The sequence below is a fragment of the Nerophis lumbriciformis genome, linkage group LG26 (genome assembly GCF_033978685.3).
Source record: "Nerophis lumbriciformis linkage group LG26, RoL_Nlum_v2.1, whole genome shotgun sequence".
NCBI classification, from domain to species: Eukaryota; Metazoa; Chordata; class Actinopteri; order Syngnathiformes; family Syngnathidae; genus Nerophis; species Nerophis lumbriciformis.
This window is the reverse complement of record NC_084573.2, coordinates 27,475,735-27,498,876: the sequence shown is the minus strand read 5'-3', so window position 1 is coordinate 27,498,876 and position 23,142 is coordinate 27,475,735. Positions and strand designations below refer to the sequence as shown.

General features: G+C 40.4%; 1 protein-coding gene across 9 annotated transcripts in view; it reads left to right on the top strand.

The window, feature by feature from the left end:
* Positions 1 to 23,142, top strand: part of gphnb (gephyrin b) — a 367,471-nt gene that overhangs the window by 121,693 nt on the left and 222,636 nt on the right. For all 9 annotated transcript variants that reach the window (XM_061987072.2, XM_061987071.2, XM_061987066.2 and 6 more), the window contains exon 2: positions 13,727 to 13,805. In XM_061987072.2, the coding sequence (XP_061843056.1) occupies positions 13,727 to 13,805 (79 nt within the window). The remainder of the gene's footprint in view (positions 1 to 13,726; positions 13,806 to 23,142) is intronic.

The following is a 23,142-nucleotide window of genomic DNA, read 5'->3' as shown; positions in this document are numbered from 1 at the left end:
TTTTGTTTATAAACTCCCTGGACACATGAGAACTTTAATTATGACCAATGTATGACCGCGTAACTACTTGATATTGGATTAATACCAAAATGTGTGGTTTATCACTCAAAACTAATGTAAAGTGTCATCCAACACAAGAATAAGTGATTATTACATTTTAACAGAAGTGTAGATAGGACATGTTAAAACAGAAAGTAAGTAGATATTAACAGTAAATGAACAAGTAGATTAATTATAAGTTTTCTACAGCTTGTCCCTCATAATTTTGACTAAATAATACAACCAGAAATGACACAATATGTTACTGCATACGTCAGCAGCCAACTAGGAGCCTTTGTTGGCTTACTTACTACTAAAAGAGAGGTAACAGTGTTTTTTAAGCACGGTGGAAGAGGGGTTAGTGCGTCTGCCTCACAATACGAAGGTCCTGAGTCATCGTGAGTTCAATCCCGACCTCGGGATTTTTCTGTGTGGAGTTTGCATGTCCTCCCCGTGACTGCGTGGGTTCCCTCCGGGTACTCCGGCTTCCTCCCACCTCCAAAGACATGCACCTGGGGATAGGTTGATTGGCAACACTAAATTGTCCCTAGTGTGTGAATGTGAGTGTGAATGTTGTCTGTCTATCTGTGTTGGCCCTGTGATGAGGTGGCGACTTGTCCAGGGTGTACCCCGCCTCCCGCCCGATTGTAGCTGAGATAGGCTCCAGCGCCCCCCGCGACCCCGAAGGAAATAAGCGGTAAAAAATGGATGGATGCCATGGCACACTAGTGTGCCGTGAGATACAGTCTGGTGTGGCGTGGGAGATTATGTAGTTTCACCTATTTGGGTTAAAAATATTTTTTGCAATCCAATCATTATAATCCGCAAATAATGTGCCGTTGTTGAGTGTTAGTGCTGTCTAGAGCTCGGCAAAGTAACCGTGTTATTCTCCTCAATATCAGTAGGTGGCAGCAGGTAGCTAATTGCTTTGTAGATGTTGGAAACACGTCGTGTGAGACGACGATGGTTTGTCGTGATCACAATATGTAGACAACAGCGGGAGGCAGTGTGCAGGTAAAAAGGTATCTAATGCTTAAACCAAAAATTAAAAAAAAGTGAGTGCCCCTAAGAAAAGGCATTAAAGCTTAGGGATGGCTATGCAGAACGAAACTAAAACTGAACTGGCTACAAAGTAAACAAGAACAGAATGCTGGACAACAGCAAAGACTTGCAGCGTGTGGAGCAGAGACGGCGTCCACAAAGTACATCCGTACATGACATGACAATCAACAATGTCCACACAAAAAAAGATAGCAACAACTTAAATATTCTTGATTGCTAAAACAAAGCAGGTGCGGGGAATAGTGCTCAAAGGAAGACATGAAACTGCTACAGGAAAATACCAAAAAACAGGAAAATCCACCAAAATAGGAGCGCAAGACAAGAACTAAAACACTATGCACAGGAGCACAACCAAAAACCTCAAAATAAGTCACGGTGTGATGTGACAGGTCGTGACAGTACACCTACTTTGGTTGGTTATGGTTTAAATTCATATCCAATTGCGACAACGACTTTTTACTGTCTATTGAGTTTCATTTCTTAATGATTTCTGCTGGTGGTGTGCCTCCGTTTTTCAATAAAAACAATGCGCCTTGGCTCAAAAAAGGTTGAAAAACACTGGTCTAGAATGTTCACTATCTTATTTAATGCCAAAATTATTCTTTGATTGCAATAAGAAAGGTATGTTTAATGTATCATAAGAGTTAATGTTAAAATAAAGCCAATAATGACATGCAGTATTGAAATGCATTTACACTTTTGATATAGAACAGGCTTAAAGTGTGTTACTAAAAACAACAATGGCAGAAAACCGAGCTATTGTTCAGGTTTTTGCAAGGTGTACATTTCCTGCACCGCTACTTTGTCCAGCTCAGTTACAGTACAAGCGACTTCCTCCACGTGTTTTTGCAGCCTATAAGTATGGTTAGAATTCTGTACTTTTTCAAAGTATACAATATTAAGACATGAGGTCATCATTTCCACAGTTGATTAAAAAGGTGTAACTCATAGATTTGCCATGTCTTTGGTTGTTAGTTGCAATGCACATATTGACTTTAAACCTCCTGGAACACTTTTTGCTGTGTCTTCTTCCCCTGTGCCCTAATCTCCTACGCCCTGACATGGCTCAACCATTAACCCTTTAACAGCCAGTGTGAGCTCCCCGTTTGAGCACATCTGCATCTCATGTGTGAGCAATTCTGGCCTGCATTGTGCTTCTGAAGTGCTCCCCTCCCACTGCTGTTGCCTGGGGACATGCAGGCTGCTGCCCTCACATACACTTACACTCCCAGGTAGCAGCCATAGACGCCAATTTGCTAATGAATCCAGGGGAGATCAGGCATCACATATGTGCACAATAGAAGTAACACTACTCGGGATGGGATTTATCTGACAATTACAAAGACTTTTCTATATTGTGTGGGATCGATTGTTGCTTACATCTCGATTTGAGGCAAAATGAAGTGCAGTACTTGGCTGGAACCAGCAGAGACGCTGTTGAGTTAGTGTCAACTACAGTTTGCAGTTTAAAGATGAAGGACATGACCTCAGATATGGCAAGTAAAGCTGTATCTATGCAGAGATCTACCATGACTCAGGTTGTACGGTATACCAGTACTAATGAAATACAGCAGTACTAATAAACTAGAAAATGTTGATGGGCCTGCTATCTGTGCCCTGTACCTCTGGCCGGGGGTCGCCGGAAGCCGCCGTACTTATTAGATAGATAGATAGATGGATAGATAGATAGTACTTTATTGATTCCTTCAGGAGAGTCACCTCAGGAAAATTACAATTCCAGCAGCAGTGTACAGAATTGAGATCAAATTTAAAAAGTAAAAAGTAAATAATGGTGGTATAAATGGAAACAAAATAGAAAAATATTACAATAAGACTAAAAATTAAAAGCAACAATGAGAATGGTAAAATAAGAATATAACAAGAGAAACTAGGCAGTAGTGACCATGTTATGAAAAAGTATTGCACTGTTATTGTTTTGCATCCCCTGTCATCCTAGTACCCCCCTGTCCCCCAGAGAGGAGTTGTACAGTCTAATGGCGTGTGGGACAAAGGAGTTTTTTTGTCTATTAGTCCTGCACTTGGGATGAAGCAGTCTAGCACTGAACAGGCTCCTCTGGCTACTGATAACGGTATGCAGAGGGTGACTGGCACCATCCAGGATGCTCACTAGTTTTTCCACAGTCCTCTTCTCTGCCACGGTCACCAGTGAGTCCAGTTTTATTCCGATCGCAGAACCGGCCCGCCTGATCAGTTTCTCCAGTATGGAGCTGTCCTTCTTAGATGTACTGCCCCCCCAGCACACTACCATGTAGTACAGAACACTGGCAACCACAGACTGGTAGTACATCCACAAGAGTTTTTTACAGATGGTGCCAAGTGTCTGAATGCGTGAGTTTTAGGTGCAACTGTACAAAAAGAGCCACAGAGCTAGCCTAAAACAGTAGCATGTTTACATAAAAATGCTAACACTTAGCATGTGTGCTAACGATAGCATGATAACAGTCAACATGTTTCATATACCAAGTTATACGACTCAAAGGTGTACACTGCAAAAAGTCAGTGTTCAAAAACAAGAACAAAAAATACAAAAATTAGGGGTATTTTATTTGAACTAAGCAAAATTAACTGCCAATAGAACAAGAAAATTCAGCTTGTCAAGACTTTCCAAAACAAGTAAAATTAGCTACCCTCAACGAACCCAAAAATACCTTAAAATAAGTACATTCTCACTAATAACAAGTGCACTTTTCTTGGTAGAAAAAAAAGAAATTAGACCTTTTTTCTCAATATGTTGAAAAATATTCTTAAATTAAGTAAATGCTAGTGCTTTTATCTTGACATAATGATATGCGCTTGGCTCATGATTTGTTTTTCATGCTTGAAGTTTTATACTTGTGAGTGTTGCATCAGTTGATATTCAAGTTTCAAGCAGGTTTTACTCAATATAGGTCATAAAATCTCAGCAACAAGCTGTAATATCTTACTGAGATAATTTAGGACCAAAACCCTTAAAACAAGTAAAATACTCTAACATAAAATCTGCTTAGTGAGAAGAATTATCATATCAGGCAGAAAATAAACAAATATAACCCTTATTTGAGATATTTAATCTTACTTAGATTTCAGTTTTTGCAGTGTATGGCTGCGGAAATAGAAAAAAAGTGTAAAAATATATGAATAAGTTAGCAAAACTAGCTAAAAAAAAGTTAGCATGCTATTGCTAGCATGCTAGCAAGCTAACACCTGCATCATACTAGTTAGCTTGTGTAACATACCAAGTTATATGACTCTAAGGTCATATATTAGGGGCGGCATTGCGTAGTGGGTAGAGCGGCCGTGCCAGAAACCTAAGGGTTGCAGGTTCGCTCCCCGCCTCTTGACATCCAAATCGCTGCCGTTGTATCCTTGGGCAGGACACTTCACCCTTGCCCCCGGGGCCGCTCACACTGGTTGATGAATGATAGGTGGTGGTCGGAGGGGCCGTAGGCGCAAACTGGCAGCCAGGCTTCCGTCAGTCTACCCCAGGGCAGCTGTGGCTATGAAAGTAGCTTACCACCACCAGGTGTGAATGAATGATGGGTTCTCACTTCTCTGTGAAGCGCTTTGAGTGTCTAGAAAAGCGCTATATAAATTAAATCCATTATTATTATTATTATTATTAAGGTGTATGGCTATGGAATTAGAGAAATAAAAGTACCATTAGCTAAAAAAGTTAGCACTTTCATGTTAGCATGCTAACTTAAGCATGCTAGCAGTTAACAAGTGTCCCATAGCAAGTTATTTGTCTCTAAGCCAGTGGTTCTTAACCTTGTTGGAGGTACCGAACCCCACCAGTTTCATATGCGCATTCACCGAACCCTTCTTTAGTGAAAAATAAAATGATGGGTTTTTTTCAAATTCAAGACAAAGTTATATGTTTTTGGTAACACTTTAGTATGGGGAACATATTCTAAGTAACAAAGACTTAATTTAGAGTTATTTGGTTAGGGTTAGAGCCAGGGTTAGAGGGTTAGAGTTATAATAAGGCCATGCCGAATAAGGCATTAATAAGTCCTTAATAATGACTAGTTAAGAGCCAATATGTTACTAATTTGCATGTTAATAAGCAATTAATTAATGGTGAAAATGTTCCCCATACTAAAGTGTTACCATGTTTTTTTTTACTGGTGCACAAAATGAACCGTGCATGAACATCACCTTGTTCAAACAACAAAACCAACACAGTGCATAAACTCACAACAAATTACACACCTACAAATCAGTCTGACTTCTGCTGTTGCCGTATCCGTAATACGCCGATAGGGAGAAGCTTTTATTTACACGATGAGTCGGGTGTGTCTTGACCTCCGCCGAACCCCTGAGCCCGACTCACCGAACCCCTAGGGTTCGATCGAACCCAGGTTAAGAACCACTGCTCTAAGGTAAACTGTTGCAAAATTAGCTCAAAAAACTAGCACTTTAGTGTTAGCCTGCTGACGTTGCAGCAGGCCCATAATTAAAACGGTACTATACTGCTTTTGAAAAATACTTGTATTTTTGTTTTTGTTTTTTCTGGAGATGACGGCGCCCCGTTGCCACGTCGTGACATTGCTGGTAAAAAAGAGCAGATGATGTGCATGTTAGACAATGCACACGCACGGAGTAAGACACATGTGGGGACAAAAAAAGGAAGAATAGATGCATTTTGGCTTAAAAAAACAAGGATAAAGATGAAGCTATAAACACTGAAGCGCCGCTCTGCAAGACGTGCTTCGAAACATACACTGCAAAAACTGAAATCTAAGTAAGATGAAATATCTCAAATAAGGGTGATATTTGCTTATTTTCTGTCTGATAAGATAATTCTTCTCACTAAGCATATTTTATGTTAGTGTTTTACTTGTTTTAAGGGTTTTGGTCCTAAATGATCTCAGTAAGATATTACAGCTTGTTGCTGAGATGTTATGACCTATAATGAGTAAAACATGCTTGAAACTAGAATATCATCTGATGCAAAGCTGTGTCATCAACACTCACAAGTATAAAACTACTTTTTTAAAGTAATCATTTCTTATTTCAAGCATGTAAAAAAAGAAAATCATGACTTTGACACAATTGTGTCTCATATTAAAACAGATGACAGCCAAATGAACTTTGCTGTTTTATTTTCAATGAAACAATAAAAAAGATATACTCATATAGTAGTACAGTTGTTATTAGTGGGAATATACTTATATTTTTGGGTTCATTGAGGTTAGCTAATTTTACTTGTTTTGGAAAGTCTTGACAAGCCAAATTTTCTTGTTCTATTGGCAGATAATTTTGCTTAGTTCAAATAAAATACCCCTGATTGATGTATTTTTTTTTTCTTGTTTTTGAACAATTACTTTTTGCAGTGTAGCGAGCTTGCGGCTAACGTCCATCCGCAGTCAGCATTGTTGTAGCTACTTCTAAATCACTAACCCTTGTCTCCATGGCGACAAATAAAGTGAGCTTCTTACAAGTATCATATTTAAATAAGGTTTTTTAGTGTACTACCGGCTGTCACCACATTCATGCTTTAATGCTTCAACCTGTAGTTTTTTGCTATGTTGTTAAACATGCAGCACACAACTATAATCTGCCCCACCATTTTCTAGGCAATCCAGAAACACTCCTGCAGTGCGATCTACAACGAAACCTACTTTATAGAACACCAAAAGTGCGCTCTTTGAGAACCGGTGCGCTGGAATGATCCAGCCGCACGAAAATGTATGTTGCAAGAAGATTTTTTCCTACAAGAGATATATTTTTTCTGGTGTGTGCCGGGTGCAAACCAGTCCTTAAGTCATTAATCAGCTTGAAGATGGAATTGTTGGACAGATGATATGTGTAATATTTGTATTTCTGTCAAAAATATGTTGATTGTCGAAACGAGCATAGGATGAGTCTCTCTCCGTTGTTTGTCATATTGAACTGATTGAATGGAACTGTCACTTTCACACGTATTTATTTGTGCTCACAGTCTTAATAAATCACCCGCAATACCACTAATAGTGCTCACCTTTTTATAGTTTGCACACGCCATTTAGCGAAATAGCAGAGTTACTTTCCTCAAAAGAAAGCTTGTAAATTATGATACAGCATATCAAACTGATTTAATTGTAATTTAAGATTGTGGTTTTTTGAGTTTGATTTGTATTTTGTCGCCTTTACCGTGAACTCAATACCGAGGTACTTACCAAACCATGAGGATGGCATACCGTAACCGTTACGCCCCTAATGAGTGGTAAGAGCAGAATTAAAGAGCCATGGACTGGCAGCCGTTGTGGTTTGGACTCTGACAGTCATGACTCTGACAGACGTCTGCCTGCCCTTTCTTATCTGTGCCCAAAGTTAAAGTACCAATGATTGTCTCACACACACACACTAGGTGTGGTGAAATTTGTCTTCTGCATTCGACCCATCCCCTTGTTGACCCCCTGGGAGGTGAGGGGAGCAGTGGGCAGCAGCCAGAAATCATTTTTGGTGATTCAACCCCCAATTCCAACCCTTGATGCTGAGTGCCAAGCAGGGAGGTAATGGGTCCCATTTTTATAGTCTTTGGTATGACTCGGCCGGGGTTTGAACTCACAACCTACCGATCTCAGGGCGGACACTCTAACCACAAGGCCACTGGAGCCATATTGCACCAAAATACAAAAAAAAAAATCTGTCTGGAGCCGCGAAAAACTAAAAGCCTTATATACAGTATGTGTTATAATGAAGGCAACACATGGTGTAAGTGTCTATATTAGCTATATTAGCCTACTATCAAAATGACTGTGTCGCAGGCTGACACAAATCTTTGTTGCCAGAAATGTTGAAATGTAATATTTATTCTACATATTTTTACAACATTGGAAAACATTAGTAAAAACGGAGGCTTCTCAGAGGGTGAGATAACGCCCTTAAATGACTGGCTTAGAATGGCCAAGGTATAGATGTTTGTGTCCAAGTTAAAGGAAACGTCAGGCTGTCTTCTTCTAATGCATTTATTACGATCTTTGCAAGCTGGGTAACGTTTGCTGTGGTCTGGAACAACATGGCACACAAACAACTATCAGAAATGCAGCCAATATTACATACAGATAATGTGTCATGAGACATGCAAATATAAATTAAATACACAGAGGACATAAGTAAGGGAAATTAAATGAACTCAAATCTACCTACAAGCGAGGCATGATGATGCAATATGTACATACAGCTAGCCTAAATAGCATGTTAGCATCGATTAACTTGCAGTCATGCACTGACCAAATATGCCTGATTAGCACTCCACGCAAGTCAATAAAATCAACAAAGCTCACCTTTGTGCATTCACGCACAGTATGAAACATTCAGTGGACAAAATGAGACAAAGGAGGAGTGGCATGAAATGTGTCTTTCTGTGGCAGCGTTGGAGAAAGTTATACATGTAAACAAACTGTTCTGTCACAGTCCATACAACTACGGTGAGTTCAAGGACCTCCGAGATTAGTAGGACAAAAGGGCGCTTGCCAAATACTCTCATCAGTTAAGCATAAACTCACACATAAACAGTGGGCTTTCTAACAAGTAGGGAGGTTTGTGTCATGTTTGTCCTCCTACAGAATGCATATTGAAATATCCCAAAATTCATTTTCATACATTTTTGAAAAAGCTCCAGGGAGCCACTAGGGCGGCGCTAAAGAGCCGCATTGGGCCGACCCCCGCTCTAGAGGATGAAGGGTCACTGCAGTCTTTCGGAGTCGGGGTTCTGCGGGCCAAACTCTTGATGTTTCCCAGCCGCGCATTTACCTGGGGGACAGGTGGGCGGAGCAATCAATCCTTTCTGTGTCTTCTGCTCTCCACGCTCACTCCATCTTCTCCTGTCTTCATCTCCACTCGCATCTTAATATTCCTTTGAAGCCTCCTTCAGACGGAGCCACTCCCCTACTCACTTCTCTTCTCCACCGCTTACGCTCTTGCCCCACCATATTTGTGCCCGTGTCTTCCAAGAAGGGGTCGCCTCTTACGCAATTTCTACAACTGTTGGGCGGTGTGGCGGGGGGGGGCTCTTCATTTTTTCAGCCAGGGGTTCCCCTTGCCGCACACATGTGGGTAAGAGGTGGGCACACACGCCTTTGACAGAGCACGTTGATTGGTTCAAAATGGTTGCTGCCTCTTGTAGGAAAAAGGAATGGCTATTTTTAGATCAAGGGGTAGCTGGGAGAGAAAGACTGAGGAGGGCTATGGCGTGCGTGTGTGCGTGTGTGTGTGTGTGTGTGTGTGTGTGTGTGTGTGTGTGTGTGTGTGGAGCACTGCAGTCATGAAGGAAGTCTCCCCCTTACACACTTTTACGGCATGTGATGCTCCCCGTTTTCCTCCCTCATCCTCCTTTGTTCTTCCCCTCTCTCTCTCTCTCTCTCTCTCTCTCTCTCTCTCTCTCTCTCTCTCTCTCTCTCTATCTATCTCTCTCTCTCTCTCTCTCCCCCCTCGTCCTTCTTTTTCAAACTAGCCTGGATGTGCAAATGTCAGCACTCTCCCGTTTATTTGCCAGAGCAACGTCCCGCACCACCCTCCTGTGCACCTCCACATCCGCCCCCTCCACCTACAAACGTCTCCCTTCATTTTATTTTTCATAACTTTTTCTCCGCCCCTCGCCCCCCCCCCCCCCTCCCCCTCTGTGTACTTTCCATCGTTTACACCATTCTTGCTTCACCTGTCAGCCCCCACCCACCACCCCCCTGTTCATGGATCACAGCACTTCACGGGAGCGCCATGGTGACATTTGCAGCCTTGTCCACCACTTTTTTTCTTTTTTTTTTCCCCCCAGCATCATCATCATCAAGCAACACCCCCCCACAACCCCCCCTCCCCAATGTGCTTCATTTCCATCTATTTTTGGGAAACGTGCATGTCTGTGCACGTTGGGCCACCTCCGTGTCAGGCTCCTCACCCCTCGCCGCATCATCCGTCCTTTTTCCGATTCATCTCATCTTATTTATCTCCCTCCCCGTCAGACTTGTGACCGCCTGATGAATCATGTGGCTCACACTTGATGTTGAAGGGGGTGGTGTGGGTTCACACCAGGCGTGTCAAAAAAAAAAAAAGATTTAGAATTAACCACGATTTTTATTTGTAAATATTATTAATCGATTAAAAAAAACCTATTTATTTATTTATTTAACATGTCCTGTCCAGCCACTCAGACAAATCATATTGTTGGTGTAGATCAGGGGTGTCAAACGTACGGCCCGAGGGCCGGATCAGGCCCACGAACACCTGCTCAGTGGCCTTGTGGTTAGAGTGTCCGCCCTGAGATCGGTAGGTCGTGAGTTCAAACCCCGGCCAAGTCTTACCAAAGACTATAAAAATGGGACCCAATACCTCCCTGCTTGGCACTCAGCATCAAGGGTTGGAATTGGGGGTTAAATCACCAAAATGATTCCCGGGCGCGGCCACCGCTGCTGCTCACTGCTCCCCTCACCTGCCAGAGGCATACTTGCCAACCCTCCCGATTTTTCCGGGAGACTCCCGAATTTCGGTGCCCCTCCCGAAAATCTCCCGGGGACAACCATTCTCCCGAATTTCTCCCGATTTTCACCCGGACAACAATATTATGGGCGTGCCGTGATGGCACTGCCTTTAGCGTCCTCTACAATCTGTCGTCGCGTCCGCTTTTTCACCATACAAACAGCGTGCCGGCACAGTCACATGTTGTATGCGGCTTCTGCAGACACACGTAAGTGACTGCAAGACATACTTGATCAACAACCATACATGTCACACTGAGGGTGGCCGTATAAACAACTTTAACACTGTTACAAATATGCGCCACGCTGTGAACACACACCAAACAAGAATGACAAACACATTTCGGGAGAACATCCGCACCGTAACACAACATAAACACAACAGAACAAATACCCAGAATCCCTAGCAGTCCTAACTCATCCGGGCTACAATATACACCCCCGCTACCACCAAACCCCGCCGCTGCCGCCCCCCAATCTCCCGAATTCGGAGGTCTCAAGGTTGGTAAGTATGGCCAGAGGGTGAACAAGGGGATGGGTCAAATGCAGAGGACAAATTTCACCACACTTAGTGTGTGTGTGACAAATATTGATACTTTAACTTTAACTTTAATTGGGCCGCGGGATGAGTTTGCTAAGTATAAAAATGTACCTGAAATGTTTTAATTAAATAAACAGCTGTTCTAAATGTGTCCGCTGGATGTCGCAATAGCAATTTTTTGTATCTTTGCAGATAATACTACATATGTACAACAAATAAACCACATGAAAATGATCAAACTACATGAATGACATCCTGTAATTTGATTTTCATATATTTTTTTTATCTTGATAGATTTTAAAATTAACACCAATGACTGATGAGCATTATCAAATAATTTATTCAGAAAATATAAATAACGACAAATAAAGATAGAATACTATTATGTAAGTGTAAAAAATAAATAAATAAATAAAAACATTATGATGTTTACATTTTCAGAATGTGCTTGTTCTATTTTTAAACACAGAAAACAATCTGAAGTTGTCTTTATTTTTAAGTTATCGTGCCGTGATTTTACTAGTCTGGCCCACTTGGGAGTAGATTTTCCTCCATGTGGCCCCCGAACTAAAATGAGTTTGACACCCCTGGTGTAGATGATCATACCTGCTGTACAGATTTACTTTAGAAAAGAGTAGTGTGGGATACGTCTCTTGTTGTCTTATTTGTATTTGACTTGTTTGGGTATGATTTTATTAAACGAAACCAGTTTTTATTTTATTTTAGTAATATAGAAATGTATCAGAGCTGTTGGTCTATTTAATGAAGGAATGTAGGAATCATAGAACTGGCGCCCAATGTTATTCAAAAGTATTGATTTTGAATCGAGAATCGTTGCTGAATCGAATCGTTACCCCCAAGAGTCTAATCGAATCACGTGGTGCCCAAACATTCACAGTCCCAAGTTTGCACCGTTTTAAGACTAGGGTTGGACGGTATATACCAGTACTAATGAAGTACCGTAATACTAATGAATTAAAATGGGTACTATACTGTCTTTGAAAAATATCAGTTTTTTTTTTCATGGACTGATAGCGCTGCGCGGCGACATTGCTGGTAATGAGAGGTAATTGGGACGGGATCGCTCAGATGGTAGAGCGGCCGTGCCAGCAACTTGAGGGTTCCAGGTTTGATTCCAGCTTCCGCCATCCTTGTCTCCCTGGGCAAGACACAGTGTTTGAATGTGAATGCATGTTTGGTGGTGGTCCGTGGGCACAAATCGGCGGCCACGTTTCCGTCAGTCTACCTACCCCAGGGCAGCTGTGGCTACAAATGTAGATCACCACCGTTAACGTTTGCATGTGGAGTGAATGAACGATGGGTTCTCAGTTCTCTGTGAAGCGCTTTGAGTGTCTAGAAGAGCGCTAAATAGGTCTAATCCATTATTGTTGATTATTATGAGTCGAGGCGCATCTGAGGCGACACACACACAGAGCACTTTCAAGTGGAAACAAAGAGGAGACAGAAGAGGGAGGAAAAAAATTAACGATAAAGGTTCCCCTTTAAGTTTCTGCGTAATGGACTGTTCCACTGGTAGCACTGTGACTCAAATTGAAATAATACATTCCATTATCAACCTCTTTATCCAGATCCCCACCAAAATGCAACATTTTCTTCCTTGGAGCAACAAAGTTTGGTGGAAATTGGTTTTGTATTTTTAGTGTAATCCTCACTCCCGGTAACTCATTTACTGCAAAAATGATGACACTAAAAATGAGTGGTGTCCCAATACTTTTGCACAGCAGACCAGTGCTGTGTCCCAAACATCCATCCATCCATTTTCTACCGCTTGTCCCTAATGGGATCTCGGGGGTGCTGGAGCCCAAACATAACATTGAAAAGTGTTTTGGAGTTTAGGTGTAAAAATAAGTTATCTGATTGCTACAGTGGATCTGGGATAGTTGTTGCCTCATCCTTCAGCGTGAGTGAAGAATGGACTATCGACCTGATAAGACCTGACACGTCGAAAAGAGATCATACAGTATTATCTGCTCACAGATGCTACCTGGTGGTTGTTTGAGCACACTGCAGCTAGTCCTGAAAAGTCCCACCCCTTAATGCCTCAGTCACACGCAGGATTCTCACAGGAATGAGGCAAAAAGACAACCTTACTGTAGATTCAGCAAAGTACGAGCTTGTGCATATTTATGAAAGCAGGTTTTAGTTGTGTTTTTTAATTTTGGTGTCTAAAATATTTCAGTTAGTTTTCCAATTAGGTTGTGCAGAAAGAAAGTTCTGAAGTCTTTTTTTTTTTTTTTTTTACATCACAGGGGTGTGTGTGGACTTTTTATATCCACTGTAGATATACTTTATTAAACCCGTGAGGGATATTAAGGAAGGATATAGTAATAAAAGGTAAAATGTTGTATTTGTGTGCACCGCTTTTCTATGTCTCACTAAGTTTCATTTACATTTCTAAGGTTGCCATCATTGTTTTTTATTGGCCGCCAGTGCTATCCAAAAAAAAAATAAAAAAAATAAAAAAATGAGACTCTGTTTAGAGATGAGCCTTTGCTTTTTCTGGTGTAATTTCAAATAACTTCTACTGTACAGGTTTCATTGTAATGCATTTTAATACGTTTTTAATTGCAATTACATGTTTTTCTTCTTCTCTCCGTCTTTGTAGTGAGTGACAGCTGTTTTCGAAACCTCGCAGAGGACCGCAGTGGCGTAAACCTCAAAGATCTCGTCCATGACCCATCACTGTGAGTTTCAGTCTGACGATATGACGATTTAGTGTCATTGTTTTGATTATTTCCTTGAATTTACCTTTGAGGGCTGTACAGTTCGAGCATTTCAGTTGCATTTGACTAAAAGTAGGTTTTGCGAGTATTGAGGGGAAAAAAAAGTAGCACACCTGCAAATACAGATTTGTTTCCCATTTAATTACCAATTTGCTTCCAAAATAAATCCATCCAAATTTAATCAAACTAGAGTATAATTTTCTCCCATCTGATAACATGTTTGAAATGAACTTAAACAATAACCAAATGGACAAGTGATTGACGTGGAAGTGTCACTAATCACTCTTTGCGCGCTGAAAGCTGTATGTGTGTGTCCCTCCTCCTCTTCCTCCAGAGGGGAGCGGGGTTTTACTTGTAGCGGGGCTGTGTGTGAGCTCCAAGTCTTCCTCCAAAACGGAAGAAAACAAGGCCTTAGTTGGAGGTAGTAGTCAGTAAAAGTTTTTTTTCACCACCTTAAAACTTGACAAACTGCACTGCATCCTAATAACTATGATTGAATTGACAAACTTGCCATCCAAACAATACCCTGTTTGTTGACAAGAACATACGACCATGGAAGCACATTCAATCTATTTATTAAGCAGAGCGTGGACTCGCCTACATCACTAGGCAACAAGCCCCGCCTTTTAAAAGGCGCTCGCACAGAAGCATACACAAACTTATCTTAACTGCATTATGACAGATATTTGATTTTTTTTTTTCAAGTAACGCAGTAATTATTTTACTTAGGTATCATGTACATTTATTAAAGAGTAAAGTAACGTAATGAGTAACTATATTTAAAATACTTTTTAAAAGTAATTTATAAAACACAGCCTGTCACACAGCATCATGAAGCAGTTGGTGAACCTAGCTGATATCTTTATATCTTTAATAATGTTTACATATAAAAACACTATTGTTAAAAGTCAATTATTGTCATGTTGCTGCTGATGTTTAAACATGTCCTCTTAAACCAGAGCACTTTATTTCACATTTTGTTCATTTGGGTTTTTGTTGGCTGAAGAATTGAGCATACCTATATATTTTTTTTAAACAAGATTGGAGATTACATTTGACTTTTCTTATATCAATTTCAAGGCATTTTTTTTAATTATTATCTCAAAACACCTCTTAAGTTGGGATCCTATATACAAAACCTACTTTTCTTACTTGTTGGAACCTGATGTTGTGTATTTAGGATCCCCATCAGTCCCGAAATTTGAAAAACAAGAGATGGGGAAGATAGTTAGTTACGTCAACGGATATTTCCATTTATGGGGTAGTTTATGGGCCAAACTATATCAGGATATGAGTTTTGGTCCATATCGCCCAGCCTTATACTCGTGTTAGCGACAGTGCTAGGACAGTTTAGGGATGTTCTCTGTGTTTAATTGTATGAGTGCACGTGTGCACGTTGAGTGTTAATAATGAAATTGTAATATTTAAAGAGGAACATTATCACAATTTCAGAAGGGTTAAAACCATTAAAAATCAGTTCCCAGTGGCTTATTTTATTTTTCGAAGTTTTTAAAAAATTTTTACCCATCACGCAATATCCCTAAAAAAAGCTTCAAAGTGCCTGATTTTAACCATCGTTATATACACCCGTCCATTTTCCTGTGACGTCACACAGTGATGCCAATACAAACAAACATGGCGGATAGAACAGCAAGTTATAGCGACATTAGCTCGAATTCAGACTCGGATTTCAGCGGCTTAAGCGATTCAACAGATTACGCATGTATTGAAACGGATGGTTGTAGTGTGGAGGCAGGTAACGAAAACGAAATTGAAGAAGAAACTGAAGCTGTTGAGCCATATCGGTTTGAACCGTATGCAAGCGAAACCGACGAAAACGACACGACAGCCAGCGACACGGGAGAAAGCGAGGACGAATTCGGCGATCGCCTTCTAACCAACGATTGGTATGTGTTTGTTTGGCATTAAAGGAAACTAACAACTATGAACTAGGTTTACAGCATATGAAATACATTTGGCAACAACATGCACTTTGAGAGTGCAGACAGCCCAGTTTTCATCAATTAATATATTCTGTAGACATACCCTCATCCGCTCTCTTTTCTTGAAAGCTGATCTGTCCAGTCCAGTTGGAAATGCATCTGCTTTGAGTGTCGCAGGATATCCACACATTCTTGCCATCTCTGTCGTAGCATAGCTTTCGTCGGTAAAGTGTGCGGAACAAACGTCCAATTTCTTGCCACTTTCGCATCTTTGGGCCACTGGTGCAACTTGAATCCGTTCCTGTTCGTGTTGTTACACCCTCCGACAACACACCGACGAGGCATGATGTCTCCAAGGTACGGAAAACAGTCGAAAAAACGGAAAATAACAGAGCTGATTTGACTCGGTGTTTGTAATGTGTTTGAGAAAATGGCGGATTGCTTCCCGATGTGACGTCACAACGTGACGTCATCCCTCCGAGAGCGAATAATAGAAAGGCGTTTAATTCGCCAAAATTCACCCATTTAGAGTTCGGAAATTGGTTAAAAAAATATATGGTCTTTTTTCTGCAACATCAAGGTATATATTGACGCTTACATAGGTCTGGTGATAATGTTCCCCTTTAAGACATTTCATATTGCTCCTAAATTTTTTCTGCGCTACAAAAAATATGTTCTGCTACTAATTTTTTTCATTTAGTAGCACTGGTGCTACTACTTAAAAAGCTAAGCGTACAGTCCTGCCTTTTATTTACCGTATTTGGACCAGAGTATAAGCCACGTCCACAAAATTTTTAAAAGAAAAATATTTCCCATATATTAGCCGGACTACAAGCCGCAGATACTGTATATACATTGTGAAATTAGTTATTTACACAGAAATATTCTGTAAATGTTTATATACATACCTTAATTGTTTCCAAATGGTGTCTGTAACATGGCAGTAAAACGGCTGATCAAACAAAACAGAAGTCATTGTCATGGACCCACTAGCTGCGGAAGCTAGTTCTCCAATCAGCTAAACAGACTCAATAACTCCACTCTGACATTTTAGTGAATTTACTGAGGAATTAGTGAAACTGAAACAATACAAAAAGAATGTCACTCGTAAACATGTTAACATATTAACTAATGCTAACGACGCTAGCTTCCTTACATTATGTTATCACGAACAAATATGCATGAAAACACTCCTACAGACATCACACAAGGGACGGTTTAGTAAGTATAAAATGTTTTAGTTGTATTGTAAAACTTACAAACGTTGCTTGGAATGATGAATGAAGAATCCATACGGGTAGCAAGGCTATAGACAGCTATAAGACGTATCGGCACTCGTACTTCCGGTTAAAAGCTCTGTCTAAACAGAAGGGCAACGCAGCACGTGCAGTGAGCAAACTTGTCCAAAAGAGGACGCCCGAGCACAAACAATAACATACCTCTGTAGTGTCTGCTCGTTTTATTTTAACTATTTGCATTATGGCCGTCAGCAAAGAAAAATCCATAAATCAGCCGCACCGTTTAATAAGCCGCAGGGTTCAAAGCGGAGGAAAAAAGCAGCAGTTTATAGTCCGGAATTTACGGTAAAATAAAATGACAATGTCTGTGCGTGTTTGTTCACACACATTTGAGGAAGGCTTTTTTTTTTTTTTTTAAATGCTGGGGTGCAACAAAGGCACTAAAAATATCTCTTTAACACAACATGTCGGGGGTTCAGTGTCGCCCTGTAGAGGGAAATTCCCAGCATGCTTGGCAACAACAAAAGAGCCGCAGAGCTCCTCTGTTTCACGGTGGCTGCAGGAGTCGTTAATTTCACAAAGAGGAGGTGAAATCTGCAATTGTTTTTATGAACAAGGATGTGGAGCATGAAAAGGAGCATGAATAAAAAACTATCATCACCATAAATGTAGTTTGCCCCAACTGAAAATGATCCAACACACTTTCATGGTGGCGGGCGTGTGGTTTAGAAGACATAAAAGACACTTTTATTAATGATCTTTTTAAAATTGCATACGCCACGCTTTGCCTTTTCAAATGCCACTAGTGCCGTCCTCTTGTTCCTCGTCCATTGATTTGCTGGCGCGGGGGTGTCGGTGTCTCCTGCCTGAGGGATCCTGAAGTGGTCCTCGCTTGTCACGTCTTTGGCAGCAGGTCCGCCACGAGGCTCATGTACTGGTGTGTGACTGGGGAGTGGTGCCATGTTGTGTTTGTCATGCAAGGCGGAGCGCCAGATTGTGATCAGGAACTCATTATAGCGCCATGCACTGTTATTGTCATAGCGTGGGACACGCAAGAACAATACAAAAAGAGAGAGGATTACATTTCAAATCTAGACATATAAAGTAGTGCTGCACAGTTGTATTTTTATTTTTTTTAAATGTATTATTACTGTAAATTCCTGGCTTTAAGCCGCTACTTTTTTCCTACGCTTTGAACCTTGCAGCTTATAACATGGTGAGGTTAATTATTTATTTTTCTTCGCTGACGGCCTTAATCAGGGTTCATACGGGTGCTTAAAAATCTTGAAAATGCTTGGATTTTAATGTCGTTCTCTTTTTCTTTTTTTTTCTTTTTTTTTTTTCAGGCGAATCATATAGTTGATGTAGATGCCCATATCGGCTGTTCAGATTTACTTTACAAAAGAGAAGTATAGGATACTTCTCTTGTCGCCTTATTTGTATTTGACTTTATTAAATGTATTTATATTATCATTTGGTGTGTTTTCAAGGTTGGAAAAATGCTTGAATTTTGGGTGGAGTGCTTGTAAATGCTTGTAAATGTCTGACTCAACAGGCTAATTAAAGTTAAAAGTTAAAGTACCAAAGATTGTCACACACACACTAGGTGTGGCGAAATTATTCTCTGCATTTGACCCATCACCCTTGATCACCCCCTGGGAGGTGAGGGGAGCAGTGGGCAGCAGCGGTGGCCGCGCCCGGGAATCATTTTTGGTGATTTAACCCCCAATTCCAACCCTTGATGCTGAGTGCCAAAGCAGGGAGGTAATGGGTCCCATTTTTATAGTCTTTGGTATGACTCGACCGGGGTTTGAACTCACAACCTACCGATCTCAGGGCGGACACTCTAACCACTTGGCCACTGAGTATGTTAATTATAACATGGAAAGAAATAAAATAGGTTTCCTTAAAAATGAAAGCTACACGCTTGATTTTTGCACGAGCCCTTACATTAGGTTGTTGTCTTGCCAAAGCCGTATATACAGCTTAATGAACATGATGTATGCATGAATTATGATACAAACAAACATCCATCCATCCATCCATTTTCTACCGCTTATTCCCTTCGTGGTCGCGGGGGGCGCTCGTGCCTATCTCAGCTACAATCGGGCGGAAGGCGGGGTACACCCTGGACAAGTCGCCTCCTCATCGCAGGGCCAACACAGATAGACAGACAACATTCACACACTAGGGACAATTTAGTGTTCCCAATCAGCCTATCCCCAGGCAAACAATTAAACAATAATGATTATTTTTTGTTTCTTGTAAGGAATGATGTTTACATGATGATGATGATGATACAAACAAACAAGTAAACAACGTTTGCAAACCAATGACATAGAATAGTCTACAGAAACACTGCTTCATTTTCTATGCCCCATTCAGTTAATGATAACTGCTGGTTCAATGTTGGGCTTAGGTTTTTCCTACAGACAGCATTTGGTGACCTCAAACAACAAGGGTATGGATTGATTCACACTGGTTTTTGCATTTTGAAGGGTACTGGAAAAACTGGAAAATTCATCTTGAAAGTCCTTAAAAAAAAGTGCTTGAATTTGGCCATGGAAAAGGTGTATGAAGCCTGCTTAATGCAAAGTAAAACAAGAAAAAGAAAAGTAAATACACTGAAAAGATGTTACTGTTTGTGCTATAGCGCCATCTTTTGGACGAGTGCTCTTATCTTTTAAACCGGACGTACAATTGTCTCTACAATTGTTTCTAAGTTATCCATAGCGTTTCTACTCGAAAGGATTCTTCATCACTCCAGGTAACGTTTTTTTTACAATATAATCAAAACAATTCTTACTTACTAAACCGTCCCGTGTGTGATGTCTATAGGTGTGTTTTCATGCATATTTGTAATGTTATAAAGCGTCGTTAGCATCAGCATTTGTCACCTGTTTGTCAGTCTGGGCTCTGGTGGAGCTGAACATGCATCATTTGCGTGATTGTGTTTGGGGTGGATGCCAAGTCGACCGGGGGCACAATACCAGGAAACGTGAAGAAAAGTACAAACTACCTACCAGCGCAGTGGAGTTTTTGCTTTATTGTGGGGACACTACTAATGCAAGCCCAAATAAGCAACTACCGTATTTTTCGGAGTATAAGTCGCACCGCAGTATAAGTCGCACCTGCCGAAAATGCATAATAAAGAAGGGAAAAACATATATAAGTCGCATTTTTTGGGGAAATTTATTTGATAAAACCCAACACCAAGAATAGACATTTGAAAGGCAATTTAAAATAAATAAAGAATAGTGAACAACAGGCTGAATAAGTGTACGTTATATGAGGCATAAATAACCAACTGGGACGGCGTGGCGAAGTACCAGCAATCGGACGGTTGCTGGTTACTGGGGTTCAATCCCCACCTTCTACCATCCTAGTCATGTCCGTTGTGTCCTTGGGCAAGACACTTCACCCCTTGCTCCTGATGGCTGCTGGTTAGGTTAAGTCCCGCCATCAGTGTGTGAATGTGTGTGTGAATGGGTAAATGTGGAAATAGTGTCAAAGCGCTTTGAGTACCTTGAAGGTAGAAAAGCGCTATAAAAGTATAACCCATTTACCATTTATTATCATTTAACTGAGAACGTGCCTGGTATGTTAACGTAACATATTATGGTAAGAGTCATTCAAATAACTATAACATATAGAACATGCTATACGTTTACCAAACAATCTGTCACTCCTAATCGCTAAATCCCATGAAATCTTATACGTCTAGTCTCTTACGTGAATGAGCTAAATAATATTATTTGATATTTTACGCAAATGTGTTAATAATTTCACACACAAGTCGCTCCTGAGTATAAGTCGCACCCCCGTCCAAACTATGAAAAAAACTGCGACTTATAGTCCGAAAAATACGGTACATGTTCAAAACCAAGCCTAAAACAACGCAACCTTTTAAAAAATAGTTGCTTGTAATGCGCGGTCTTGGCAGCGCCGCTGATGCTAGCAACTGGGAACTCCGGTGATAACTCAACTTACAGCGACAGTGGATGGAAATAACTCTTATCTTGTGAAGAGACTCAATATTTGTTGTTTTTTGGTCCATTTCTGCTCTCTATTTGCTCCAGGGACTCAACATCAGTCGAAACGCCACTGCTCCCCCCCCCCCTTTTTTTAAACTCCTTATTATCTAGATAACTTTGACAGCACTCGTAAAAATAAAACGTGTTCGTGTTCACTTAAACACAAGGCATCTGTCTCACTGATTAGCGTTCTTAACTGATAGACATAATAAAAACAAGTACCGTATTTTTCGGAGTATAAGTCGCACCGGCCGAAAATGCACAATAAAGAAGGAAAAAAACATATATAGGTCGCACTGGAGTATAAGTCGCATTTTTGGGGGAAATGTATTTGATATAACCCAACACCAAGAATAGACATTTGAAAGGCAATTTAAAATAGATAAAGAATAGTGAACAACAGGCTGAATAAGTGTACGTTACATGAGGCATAAATAACCAACTGAGAACGTGCCTGGTATGTTAACGTAACATATTATGGTAAGAGTCATTTAAATAACTATAACATATAGAACATGCTATACGTTTACCAAACAATCTGTCGCTAAATCCCATGAAATCTTATACGTCTAGTCTCTTACGTGAATGAGTTAAATAATATTATTTGATTTGATTTTTGCGGTCACAATAAGGCATATTATAATGCTAAATAGAGTCTGGAGACACGTCATACAACTTGGGGCGAAGCATCGAGGCAGAGGGTGAGGGTGGGGGGTTACGTGCTTGTGTGGAGTGTATTTTCCGTGAATGCTTATATACATTACAGGCCAAAAGTTTGGACGCACCTTCTCATTCAATGCATTTCCTTTATTTTCATGACTATTTACATTGTAGATTGTCACTGAAGGCATCACAACTATGAATGAACACGTGGAGTTATGTACTAAGTACATAGTAAAGGTGAAATAACTGAAAACATGTTTTATATCCTAGTTTATTCAAAATAGCCACCCTTTGCTACGATTACTGTTTTGCACACTCTTGGCATTCTCTCGATGAGCTTCAAGAGGTAGTCACCTGAAATGGTTTCCACTTCATATGTTTGATGCCTTCAGTGACATTCATGAAAATAAAGAAAACACATTTCATTTATTTATTTATTTATTTTTCCATTTATTCATTTATTTCAGGTAATGACATAAAAAAAAAAGTACAAGGTTGACAACACGTAATAATATAAATTATTAAGTGGGAACTGCACAGAAAGTGGAAAAACAGGGAGGAAGGCTCTAATGCAAAAGGTAATGTACAGTATGTAAGCATGAAGCATGATGGTCCAGTTTTGCCTGAAAGGGAGTGTGAAGAAGATAACTTATTTAATCCCACCACCAGTTCTCAATTCAGTGATTAATACATTGAGTTTCACTGTTACTCTGTATGTTGTATCATAGTGGCATTGAAATGAGAAGGTGTGTCCAAACGTTTCGCCTGTACTGTATATGTGAGCCTGCAGCGTGTCTCTTGGTGCTCTCGAAAACGCCATAACACATCCAGTCAGTCCAACTAAAGTCAACAAACAACAGGTGCGTGTCCATGAGAGACAGGGAAAGAGTTTGTTGCGTCTTCGCTGCACTGTCCTCTGAAACAGTATTTTTCAACCTTATTTTGAGCCGAAGCACATTTTTTGCGTTGAAAAAATCATTAAAAAACGAAACTCAGTTGACAGTAAAAAGTTGTTGCAATTGTTGAATATGAATTTAAACCATAACCAAGCATGCATCACTATAGCTCTTGTCTCAAAGTAGGTGTACTGTCACCACCTGTCACATCACGCCCTGACTTATTTTGAGTTGTTTGCTGTTTTCCTGTGTGTAGTGTTTTAGTAATTGTCTTGCGCTCCTATTTTGGTGGCTTTTTCTCTTTTTTTTTGGTATTTTCCTGTAGCAGTTTCATGTCTTCCTTTGAGCGATTTTTCCCGCATCTACTTTGTTTTAGCAATCAAGAATATTTCAGTTGATGTTGTCCTTCTTTGTGGGGTCATTGTTGATTGTCATGTCATGTTCGGATGTACATTGTAGCCAGTTCAGTTTTAGTTTTGTTCTGCATAGCCTTCCCTAAACTTCAATGCCTTTTCTTAGGGGCA